The 12,894-nt window shown below is 45.1% G+C and overlaps 1 protein-coding gene across 5 annotated transcripts in view; it reads right to left on the bottom strand.

Annotated features, from left to right (window-relative positions):
• Positions 1 to 1,564: 1,564 nt before the first annotated feature.
• TERT (telomerase reverse transcriptase) overlaps positions 1,565 to 12,894 on the bottom strand; it is a 132,180-nt gene continuing 120,850 nt past the window's right edge. For all 5 annotated transcript variants that reach the window (XM_054018284.1, XM_054018283.1, XM_054018279.1 and 2 more), the window contains one exon: positions 1,565 to 2,201. In XM_054018284.1, the coding sequence (XP_053874259.1) occupies positions 2,098 to 2,201 (104 nt within the window). In that variant the 3' untranslated portion in view covers positions 1,565 to 2,097. The remainder of the gene's footprint in view (positions 2,202 to 12,894) is intronic.

Here is a 12,894-nt window from a genome sequence, read left to right on the forward strand (position 1 = left end):
AAGCCGGGGCAGGGCTTGAGAGTCCGAGCTGCACTATAAAAGCAGTGTCTACACTGCTATTTTTAGAGCACTAGAACAAGTCTGTGGACCCAAGCTAGGAGGCTCGCTCCCAGATGCAGTATAGAAATGCCCATAGGCAGGGTTCCAGGGGCCACACACACTAAAATGCGTTAGCCATACCATTACTATTTCATGGGGTCACTACATTGCATACACAGGGACAAATAAACAGGATGAGAGTGGGAAAACTACTTATGTGCCTAATTTGCATGTAAATGAACATGAGCTAAAAAACTTTTGTTTTCACATCCGCTACAGTGCAAATAGGAACATGATTTGTACTGCATTCCCTAACACATTGCCCCATGCTAGTTACAGATGCAATGCTTAGTTGTTTACCCACACAATCCATCCACAAAGCACATTACAATGGTTTACAAAACCAGGCAGAAAACATGGCAATGAAAAAAATATTTCCAAACTATGGACCACATTATGGTGTTATTGGAGGAAAAAAGCAAACTTCTGAAATCTGTAGAAGACTATAACTTTAAAAGAGGAGAAGGAAGAGCTGATATATGGCTCTATTAGGAGCATACCACGTTTGTTTTATGGTCTAAGACACTCACTGGGAATATAAAACCTATGAAAACGTAATCCACATTTCTCTGGACTCCCATTGTAAGATTATAGAAAAACATGGGCCAGCCTTAGCTCCTGATGTAGGGGCCTGGATTCTGCACTGGGCCTCTGGGAGCTGTGTGGGACTAGGTGACCCACATCCTCCATGACAAGCATCCTCATGTTGTCATTCATTGTCTACAGATCCACAGCAATGCTGCCTATATTCTGCCTCAGAACCAGCAAGATGTCTTCCATCTGCATTGAAAAAGAGCCTACCAGAAGCTGTGGTCTAGGCTACAACAAAGCTAACTAACACAGCTTCAGACATGCATCTTAATGAGCATTAGAGGGCTAACTCAATTTACTTAACACGCCCTCTTTGCCCATCAGAACAGAACCATTGGGTAAGATTCACTGCTGTGCAAAGACAGCACAAGGCCCATGTACCACTTCAGTCCTATTTTGAGGGCTAAAGTGAGACTTCATTGGGAATTAAGTGGAGCACAAGCCTTGTGCTCACTGTCTGCAAAGGGTGAATTTCACTGAGAGAGTACAAGAAAAGGAATACTCTATTTCCTATATCTAACCAACAATTCCAATTTGTGGGGTGGGGGTTTACATATAAAACTACCTTATTTTTCAGTCTATATATCTGATTATTTCAGCAGGTGTTCAGCACCATTGAAAAAATCAGGCCACTTCTTTATTATTTGTATCACCATCATGTCTAGGAGCCCAGTCATCAGCCAGGACCCCATTGTACTAAGCAATGTACAACCACAGAACAAAAAGATGGTCCCTGGCCCAAAGAGCTTAAGTACCAAAACATGGTCATGGTCTCAATTTTGAAACTTTTGGCCTACATTTATAGAACACTCCTAGGTATGAGACTGATATTTCTTTACGGGACATCATACCAATCAAATACACTTGCTCTGTGTACCTGGACATAGAATGGTCATTTTAAGACAAGATATAATGTACAAGTCCATCCATAAGATCACAGCAGTAGAAACATAACATTGCAGATTATTGTAGAATTAAATACCAGAAAAAAACAAACAAACATTTTGTAATTACCCAACAGTTTAACTATTACTACTGCAATATGAAATACAAAGAGATAGAGAGGAGTTTTATAGAAAGGATGGACTAAAGCAGAGGAGAAAGTTGTGGCCATATGAGTAAAGCTTATAAATAAATGTAATCATCATCAAGACAGTCAGAAAGTCTGTAATTGGATACAGCCATTAGAAGTGGGCAGGAAATACGTAACAGAAATAGCAAAGAAATCTAATACATTCTTCTGCCTGTCACTGCCAGCTGAGAAACAGCTAGGGGAAATTTCTGACATAAAAGTTGTTGTGGGCACATCATTTGCAAAATATCAAAATAAAAACTGGTCAGTAATTCTTAACACACAGCAATTACTATCAATCCTATAAAGGTTATAAAATAAGCTGATTAGGTCAATTAATCCATGATGGCTTTGAAGTCTTTACAAAGAGCTGGCTCTGTCACGGTCTTCAGCAGCTGCATAGTAGCCTTTGGGATTTTCTTGAATAGCTGCAATTCACCTACAAAGACATTGCAAAAATAAATCACTGTTCAGAGAAATTAACAATAAAAGGATTTACCAAAATGCTAATATGATAGAATAAAGTTAACAGTTGATTTTCAGGAAACAAACGTTTCTGTTATTACATTGAAAAGTTATCAGCAAACCTCCAAGATTCTGGAAAGAATTGCTGTTCTTATTCATTTTACTTGGGAAAACATTATTGAATAAATAAATTAAAAGTTTTCTTTCCACACACTTGTGAAAACCACCTACACTGTGTCTCAGAATGTCAGCCTGTGAGGCCATGTATTAAATAACTAGGTAAACCAGGGAAAGTGAAAGAGACACTGACAACTTGAAAAGCTTTATTTTAAGTAATGTTTAGAATCTTTCCCTTTACTAATTTATTTGCTTATGCTTTTTATTTTGTCCCTAATGCTGCTTTTTGGCAGGCAAATTTTCCCAGGCCGGAGTTTGAGACCCACACAAATGCCATCCTAGTAGTATATATGAGCAGCTTGCCCCATGAAATTGTGCCTAAAGAATGCTGTGGCCTAGACAGCTGTTTCTGCTGCTGTGCTTCCTTGGCAGAAGAGATGCTGCTAACTGGAAAGTCACACCTGGTGTTGAAACCCACTGGAACTAAGCTAGCTTCTTATCTCCATTAGGAACGAAGGAGGAAAACTATATAATGCAATAAGTAGTTTGGAAATGAAGATAATTGATAAGGGAAGGGAAAGTATCAATGAACAGTTTACTGTCAATAGGGGTAAGGACAATATAAAGAAATGTTTAAAATATAGAAGGAATAAATTAAAACCTAGCAATAGTCTATGTCTATTACTAGACAGAGATGGTAAAGCTGTCAATAGTGATTCAGGAAGGTAGAAGTGTTCCACAAATATTTGTTTTGTATTTGGAAAGAAGATGGATGATGTATTTATATCTTACAGAGACAAGAAGTATTTTTTCCAACGGTAAGTGTAGGCAAGATGTTAAACTGCAACTACTAAGGTTAGATATTTTTAACTCCGCAGGTTAACTGGATAACTTTCACCCAAAAGGTGTTTTTCTTCCCTTCTTCTTTAAACTGTCTGAAAATCTCTCAGAGCCATTGATGTTGACATTTAACAAAGTTTGGAATATTGGGAAAGTTCCAGATGACTGGGAAAAAAACTGGTTTTGTGCTAATATTTAAAAATAGCAAATGGGCAACTAAAGGCCAGTTGGCTTGATACTGAGCCCAGGGGAAATCATGGAAAGGATGATATCATAATTAATGTCTATCAACATGACTTTATGGAAAGAAGCATTTATCAAACTAAAGTATCTGTGTTTATATATATATGCTTAGACTTCTGTCAGGCATTTGATGTAGTACTACACGACATTTTGAATAAAATATTAGCACTACATAAAATCAATGCAGTAAATTTAAATGGATTAAAACTTGGTAACTGATCTCAAAAAAGTAATTGTGTATGTGAAATCATCATTAAATAGGGTATTTAAAGTGGGGTCCTGCAAGGATCAGTTGTTGATCCAGTGCTATTGAAATATCTTTATCAACTATCTGGACAAAAAATATGATGGTAAAGTTTACAGATGATACATACATTAGATTAATAACTTCCAAGGGCAGAAGGGACCACTGTGATAATCTACTTTGACCTCCTGTATAACATGCCATAGAACTTCCCCAAAATAATTCCTTTTGTACTGGGCATATATAAAAAATATCCAATCTTGATTTAAAAATTTCCCATGATGTAGCATCCACCATGACCCTTGGTAAGTTGGTCTAATGGTTAATTACCCTCACAGTATTGATTTTCAGTCAATGTGTCTAGACACATTCAATTTCAAGCCACTGGATCTTGTTATACCCTTGCCTGCTAGGCTGAAGGGCCCATTATCAAATATTTCTTTCCCATGTAGGTACTTATTGATTGTTGTCATAATTATAAAGGGAAGGGTAACAACCCTCCTATGTACAATACTATAAAATCCCTCCTGGCCAGAGACACCAAAATCCTTTTACCTGTAAAGGGTTAAAAAGCTCAGGTAACCTGGCTGACACCTGACCCAAAGGACCAATAAGGGGACAAGATACTTTCAAATCTTGAGGGGAGAAGGCATTTGTTTGTGCTCTTTGTTTTGGGGGTTGTTCGCTCTTGGGACTAAGAGGGACTGGACATCAATCCATACTCTCCAAATCTTTCTGAACAAGTCTCTCATATTTCAAACTTGTAAGTAACAGCCAGGCAAGGCGTGTTAGTTTTAGCTTTGTTTTCTCAACTTGTAAATGTTCCTTTTGCTACAGAGTTTACCTCTGTTTGCTGTAACTTTGAACCTAAGGCTAGAGGGGGTTCCTCTGGGCTCTTTGAATCTGATTACCCTGTAAAGTTATTTTCCATCCTGATTTTACAGAGATGATTTTTACCTTTCTTTATTTAATTAAAAGTCTTCGTTTTAAGAATCTGATTGATTTTTCCTTGTTTTAAGATCCAAGGGTTTGGATCGGTGTTCACCAGGGAAGGGTTATAGTACCTGGGAGGGAGATATTCTGGGGGGGAGGTAGACAGAGTTTCCCAAATGACTCATAAATAATTTGGATGGTGGCAGCAAAACCAGATCTAAGCTGATAGTTAAACTTAGAGGTTCTCATGCAGGTCCCCACATCTGTACCCTAGAGTTCAGAGTGGGGAAGGAACCTTGACATGGTGGCAGAACAGTGGGATCATTTTAAACCAAAAGCCAGTAAGATTTTTTCCCCCTCCTTTTTAGCTGCTTAGAAAGCAGAGCTGAAGGTAGATGCATATCTTATCTCTCTTTGCCTGAAGGCAGAGGTGTTAAGTTTTTTTTAACAAGGGTCTTTGTTAATGGAAGGTTTCAAGCTGTGAGCAAGCAGCTAGCAAAAGCTGAATTGTTTTTTTGTTTTTTTTGTCCTTTCTAACTCTCTGGTACAGCTAGCTTAGAAAGGCTAAACGCTAAATGCTGTGAAAGTCTCTGTTAACTAAGCAGCCCTGAGCTGAGTGCATCCCAGTTTCAGTGAACTGCAGAGGGGATGTGGCCCAGCACAAGGAAGCAGGAAAATGAATACCAGTGACGCCATTAATAAACTAAAGCTGGCCAGACTGGCAGAAGAAAATGAAAAGAATCATAAGAGACTGCTCGAATTAAAAAAAACTCGAGAAAGAAGCTGCTGAAAGAGCAGAGAAAACCAACGAGGCTGCCCACAAGAGAGCTATGGAGGAGAACGAAAAAAAGATGGAGAAGAGGAAACATGAACTGGAGTTAGAGAGGGCAAGGGCTAAGCAGGATATACCAGCCAACCCTAGCAACCCCTCTCCAGGCACCCCTTCCCATCCCAGAAAATTCCCCACCTACAAGGCAGGCAATGATACCGAGGCCTTCTTAGAAAATTTCGAAAGGGCCTGCCTTGGGTACAGCATCTCTACAGACCAGTACATGGTAGAGCTGAAGCCACAGCTCAGTGGACCCTTAGCAGAGGTGGCGGCTGAAATGCCTAAGGAACACATGAACAGTTATGAACTTTTTAAAAACAAGGTCAGAATAAGAATGGGGCTAACACCCAAGCATGCCCGTCGGCGATTCAGAGCTCTAAGATGGAAAACAGACATGTCATTTAACTGTACCAGTATAGTCAAAATGGCACAGCTTGTGTGTTTAGATAAGACCCAGGGTATGGTCCTTGAACAGAAGCACTTACAACCTACTGCAAAGAATGGTAGTGAGTTTGATGTCAGACTCCCTAAACTTATTTCATATAGGAGCTGCCAAACATTCATTAGATGGGAACAACTTTTAATCCTGCTGAGCTGGGCAGGATTCAAAACCCGTGACCTATAATTGAGAGGCCCATTAGCAATGCCCTAATATTAATGCTACATCTGTGAGAATGAGGCTTGGAAATATATAATAAATGTATGTTTACACAAGCAAGTTCTTCCACTCTCTGGAGTCACAGGCAACCCCCCCGCCCACTTTCCTCTCAGTATCAAACATACTCTATTTGCCACATTCTGTTCTTAAAGAGGGAGTTCTCATTAATCAAAATGCAACAGTTAAACAAACATTAACATTCAAATTAACTTCTACACAGACTGTTTCGCAACATAAAGTCATTGCAACAAATACTTTAAGGTCTTTACACTAACTTTATAAAAATATACTTTCGTCACCCTGTAACACTCTGTACCCCAAAGCAACACTCTGGCACCTCCATATTCACCATGGTGATATAATTTTGATATGTTTTGTACAAAGTATGCCTTGTAAGGTATCATTTTAAAAGTCTTGATCTGTTGAATATTAATATCCTGTTGGGTTGTATGTGCTATCGTTTTATAGGAAGTTATGAAGTTTTGCTACGTGTGTGTTACTGAAATATGTTGTGAAGTTGGAAACACCCACAACCAGCCTTTCAGGTACAACAATGGAGAAGCAAGACAGCGTTTGCCCTCCATTAAGGGGAATCCTCATTACAAAGGACTACCCCAGGAACTGTATACAATGGAAACCTCTCAGAGAGACATGTAGACAATGGAGACTGTTTGACTCATATCATAGCAAAGGATCTTTCCAGCAAGCGGGAAGAAAATATAAAAGGAGGAAGTGACATCATCACTTGGCCTCACTCCCCCCACAACTCAACACCTGGAAACACATTTGGAGGACAAAAACTTTGAATTGAGGAAGTGGTCCCAGGCTGGAAAGGAGAATCTCAGCCTGTGTATTAAGGAACTCTCCCATCTATCAGGTTGAGACACTGCCTGATTTAAATCCTATCTAATTTATATTATTTAGATTGCAATTTTACTTTTATTTCCTAGGTAACCAACTTTGATTTGTATATTTATTATATATCATCAATTAAAATCTATCTTTCTGTAGTTAATAAATTTGTTTTATAGTTGACCTAAAACAGTGGATTTTGCTTGAGGTGCATGGGAAATCTGCTCAGGGACAAAAGCTGGTACATGTCCTCTCCACACTGAGGGAAAGATGGACTGGGTAATAAACACACTGGTCAGATTTCTGACCAGGGCAAGATGGTACAGCTCTGGGGTCCTAGGCTGGGGAGCTCTGGGGAACTAGCTGGAGCTTCTCTATTGTTGGTTTATGAATGGCTAGAAAAGCTTTTGTGTAACGCAGCTGGGTGTGTCCCTGCCTGTGAATGTCTGTGTAAGTGCAGTACCTGGAGAGGTTTGCAGCTTGTCACAGCATCACAGTGTGAGAGAGAGCCCAGGTTGGTAAGACAGAGAGTTCAGAGGTACCCCAGTTCTGGTTGCACCCCGGGGAATCCGTCACATGCACCCTCAACTAGGTGATCAGGAACTTTCAGAATCAGTGAAACATCTTCCACTTCTGTTATAGGAATGAGGGGGAAAGCACAATGTTCCAATGGACCAATGTTATAGGAATGAGGGGGAAAGCACAATGTTCCAATGGACCAACCCACACAGGGAGACACAACACACACATTATGATGGAGTTGCCCAGCTGTCTCAAAAATTGTGTGTCAGAATTCCTTTTCTATTTCTAGCTCTTGGATCAGATTGCGCTTCAGTGATTACAAACAGCACACAAAAATAACATGACTGTTGTACAAGTGGTAAATGGGGACTGAACCCAGGATCTCTGGATGTAAAAGCATGACATACTGCCATTTGAGATAAAGAAACATCTGTCTTAGCACAGAAGCAGCAGCAGAATCATAAACCTCTATATATGGTGCAGTAACTCAGGCCCCAAAGTTATGAGTTATTACTATTTGAGAACTGCCTGGGCATCAAGGCAGCTGAGAAAAGACAGGACAGAGAGATGAGGGAAAAATACTCAAGATCTAAGAGCAAGGTTTCTTTAGACGGTCTGAGGAAACAATGTTTTTGCTGCCTTTCACAAGAATGCACTGTTGGTACAGCTGAAGAAATTTCCTTTTTTCCATCTGTGAATAAATGAATTTAAAAAATTGATATCAAACATCAAGATATTATATGATGTGTCGGATAATAGGGAACTTAATGGAACCTGATACTGTGATTAAATGAAGTTATATGTATAAAATGGAAGTCAACTATAAGTGATATAGCTTTGGGCAAAATACTGTATACTTTATTGTCAGAGTTTACCTTATCGGCAATCCTGTTAGGTCAGGAAAGGGGTTGCATTTATATTGATTTTTTTAGTTTAGTGATCAAGTGAAGAAATAAGGCTAATATTTGTAGTTAAGTATGCTTATGCTATCACCTGTGCCGAAAGAGAAAGCAAATAATAGGAACTGAAATCAAACAGTGTGTTTATAAGGACACTTGAGCATGGAATGAAATAATCAGAAATGTTACTATTTGATTAATAATGCCTGGGATTAGGGCAGGAGTATTGTAAAAAGAACAGTTACTTACCTTTCGTAACTGTTATTCTTCGAGATGTGTTGTTCACGTCCATTCCACATTAGGTGTGCACACATTGTGTGCACAAGCGTCGGAAACTTTTTCCCTTAGCGGCTCCCATCAGGCCTGAGGGCCCCCGCCAGAGTGGCGCCACTGCGTTGTGCTGGCCCGACCCCCTCCAGTTCCTTCTTGCTGGCGACTCCGACAGAGGGGTAGTAGGGTGGGTGGTGGAATGGACGTGAACAACACATCTCGAAGAACAACAGTTACGAAAGGTAAGTAACCGTTCTTTCTTCTTCGAGTGCTTGTTCACGTCCATTCCACATTAGGTGAATCACAAGCTTACCTTTGGAGGAGGGTAGGAATCACGAAACAATCGCCCTGGTAGAGGGCTTCCTACTATCAAGTAGAACCTGCTGCACAGGAAGGGAGAGCTGGCTCTCCAAAGCATTTAATCACATAGTTTCCATGCCGTCAAATGCAGTGATTGCAGGTCGGGGTGGAGAAGCCGCCCTCCGTCCTGGGTAATAAGGTCCTGGTGTAGGGGCAGGGTGATCGGGGCCTCCACCAACAGCTCCTGGAGCATGTGAACCAATGCTGGCGGGCCCATGCCGGGGTGATGAGAATGACTGACGTCCTGTCCCTACGCACCTTGAGCAGTACCTTGTGCACTAGGGGGCTGGGAGGAAAAGCGTATTTTAGTTCCCTTCCCCACTGGATCGCGAATGCGTTGGCTATTGAGCCCGGGTTGCGACCCTGGAACGAGCAGAAATGTGGGCACTGGGTGCTGTCCTTGGTAGCGAACAGGTCCACCTGGGGAAACCCCCACCTCCGGAAGAACGAAAGCACGATGTCCGTTTTGAGCGTCCACTCGTGCATGCAGTAGGACCTGCTGAGGTGGTCCGCCAGCTCATTTTGCTCCCCTGGGAGATCCATTCACCTCGAGGTGAATGGCATGGGCTATGCAGAAGGTCCAGAGGAGAAGAGCTTCGTGGCAAAGCGGAGAGGAATGGGCTCCGCCCTGCTTGTTTATATAAAACATGGCGGTCGTGTTGTCTTGTCAGAACTGTCACGCTGTGACCACTCGGAGTGGTGTGAAAGGTCTGGCATGCTAAACAAACTGCCCTGAGCTCCTTCACGTTGATATGGAGCGATTGCTCCATCCCCGACCACAAGCCCTGAGTTCTGAAGTTCCCCAGGTGAGCTCCCCATCCGAGGTCTGACGCATCTGTTACTAGCGTCAAGTCCAGCTTTTGTGCGGCAAAGGGGATGCCCTCGCAAACTACAGTCTGGGATTGACACCATCTTGATGAGTCCAGCACGTCCCCCGGGGCTGTCACCATCAAGTCTAGGTCCCTACCAGGGCGGTATACACGGTGAGCCAAGCCTGCAGAGTTCTGAGTCTCAGTCTGGCATGCTTGATCACATGTAGCAGTCGCAGGCAACATCTGGCCGTCGTAGTGGGGAACTGGCACAGGGAGCTCACCGCCTGCTGGATGGCCAGGAATCATGATTCTGGGAGGCTCGCCCTTGCCTGTACTGAATCTAGGACCGCCCCTATGAACTCCACTCTCTGTGTTGGGACGAGAGTGGACTTGGGAACATTGACCAGGAGCCCCAGCTTGCGGAATAGACTCAATGTCGTCTGTACATGAGTCCGAACCTCTTCTTCGGACCGACCCACCAGGAGCCAGTCATCGAGGTAAGGGTAAACTCGAATCCTCTGTCTCTGCAAGCATGCTGCTACCACCGCCATGCATTTTGTGAATACCCATGGGACCGCAGCAAGGCCAAACGGTAAAACCGCGAACTGGTAATGTTCCTGGTTCACAGTGAAGCGCAGAAATCGGCGATGCGCTGGGTGGATGGCGATATGAAAGTATGTGTCCTTCATGTCGAGGGCAGCATACCAGTCTCCCAGATCCAGGGAGGGGATGATGGTACCCAGAGAGACCATGCGGAACCGGGTCTTGACCAGGAACTTGTTGAGCCCGCGCAGGTCTAGGATGGGACGAAGGCCCTCCTTGGCCTTGGGGATGAGGAAGTAGTGAGAGTAGAACCCTTTCCCCCTTAGGTCTAAGGGCACTATCTTTATCACCCCTGCCTCTAGGAGCGAGTGAACCTCCTTTTCTAGGAGATGCTTGTGAGAAGGGTTCCTGAAGAGGGACGGGGAAGGGGTGTGTGGGGTAGGCAGGGAGGAAAACTGTAGCATGTACCTGCTTCGCACAGTGCGCAACACCCAACGGTCCAACGTAATGCTGGACCATGCACAGGAGAAGCGGGACAGGCGGTTGAGGAAACACAGGGATGGATCCGGTGGATGATCTGGTACGCTGTTCTTGAGCGCGCCTTCAAAAGCCTGGCTTAGAGCCCGGCTGAGGCTTATGTTGGCCTTGGTTCTGGCCCAGCCTATTAGAATTGTTGTTATTATTGCGCCGCCTCCTATTGTCTCCGCCTCGCCTGCAGTAAGGCTCCTGCCGAGGACAAGGCTGGTACTGGCGCTGGGGAGGAGGTTGCGGCTAAAGGGCTTCCTCTGAGTCGCCGGGGTATGCATACCCAGTGACTTGAGTGTGGCTCTAGAGTCCTTAAGGCTATGTAGCTTCAAATCAGTTTGGTCCGAGAAAAGTCCGGACCCTTTGAATGGGAGGTCCTATATCGAATTCTGGACCTCAGGCGGCAAACCTGACTCCTGAAGCCACGCTGAGTGCCTCATGACCACGCCTGATGCTATTGTCCTGGCCGCTGTGTCTGCCAAGTCCAGGGACGCTTGGAGGGAGGTTTTCACTACGGCCTTGCCGTCCTCCACTAGGGCCGTGAACTCCTGTTGGGAGCCCTGCAGGAGGTTGTCCTTAAACTTCCCCACCGCCGCCCAGGAGTTGAAGTTATGCCTGTTGAGGATGGCCTGTTGGTTAGCAATCCTCAACTGGAGGCCCCGACGAATACACTTTCCTGCCGAACAGGTCTAGGTGTTTTGCTTCCTTGGCCTTGGGGGCCGGGGCTTGTTGCCCATGGCGCTCTCTCTCATTCACCACCGAGACTACCAATGAGCATGGGCTCGGGTGACAGAACAAGAAGTCGTAACCTTTTGACAGGGCAAAGTACTTGCGCTCCACACCTTTGGCCATTGGTGCGCTGGATGCCGGGGTCTGCCACATAGTTGTGTAATTAGACTAAATGGTCTTAATGAGTGGGAGTGCTATTCTGGAAGGACGTTCTGGGCTCAGAATGTCCACCATGGGGTCCTCCTGCTCAACCGTCTCCTCGGCTTGCAACCCCAAGTTATGGACCACCTTACAAAGCAGTTCTTGGTGGGCCCTGTGGTCTAATGGCGGAGGTCCTGACACCGCCGTGCCTGCTACTGCTTCATCCAGGGATGACGAAGAAGTTAGCAGCTGCTCAGCTTCCTCCTGCTGGTCCCCCCGGTCCTCCTCCCCCAGGGGAGGAGCTTCCATCTCGAGCCGGGGCCGGTGGTCCTGGGACAGCACCGGGTACGGTGCCGGGCTCTCCGGTCTCTCGCTTGGTGAGACTGCAGGCAGCTAGTTTCCGTTACAGGAGAGTGTTGATGCAGGGACCGGGACCACTGTACCGAATAGCTGGCCCTAGAGGGAGCACCTTGACGCTGGTGGTAGGCCCACGGGGTCCAGAAGGGCCAGTGTCCTGGCAGTCCCCATTGTGGTAGCCAGCCAGTTTTTTGTTCCCTGCTATCCAGGGCCTGTTGCGGGTACCTGTATCGGCCTGAGTCTGAGACGGACTCCGGTGACGCCGAGCGCGAGGGCCATGGCGGTGCTGTCGATCTGTGCCGGCGGGAGGCTGATGATCAGCTTCTGGCTGACCGGGACCAGGACTGGGACCGGTACCACTGCTCTCTGGAATGGGACCGGTGCCGGTGTTCCCGAAAACGGGACTGGTGCCTTCTGGCATCTTTGGCGACTCCCGGCTCGATTCCTGCTGGTGCCTGCCGTGTGTCCTGCACTAACCCCGTGCGTTGACTTGTCTCTGGTACCGAGACTTCCGTCTGAGTCAACGGTAGCTGAGGTCCACGGACTCAGAGCTCGACCGGGACCAGTGCCGGGAGCGGTGCTGGGACGGTGACCTCAAACGGCACACCATTGCCGGCTTTCCCCTCGAAGGCACCCTGGGTCCAGGTGCCGGAGGCTTCTCCCTGGCCGGGAGGGGACTCACCGCCGACAATCTGATGAGGTCTTTTGCAGCCTCAAAGGTGTCAGGCATAGAGGGCTGATCTATCATGCCCTCGAGCTCTGCATCTGCACTGAGCTCACTCATAGCTGGACT

Source organism: Malaclemys terrapin, chromosome 2 (assembly GCF_027887155.1).
Source record: "Malaclemys terrapin pileata isolate rMalTer1 chromosome 2, rMalTer1.hap1, whole genome shotgun sequence".
In the NCBI taxonomy this organism is placed as follows: Eukaryota; Metazoa; Chordata; order Testudines; family Emydidae; genus Malaclemys; species Malaclemys terrapin.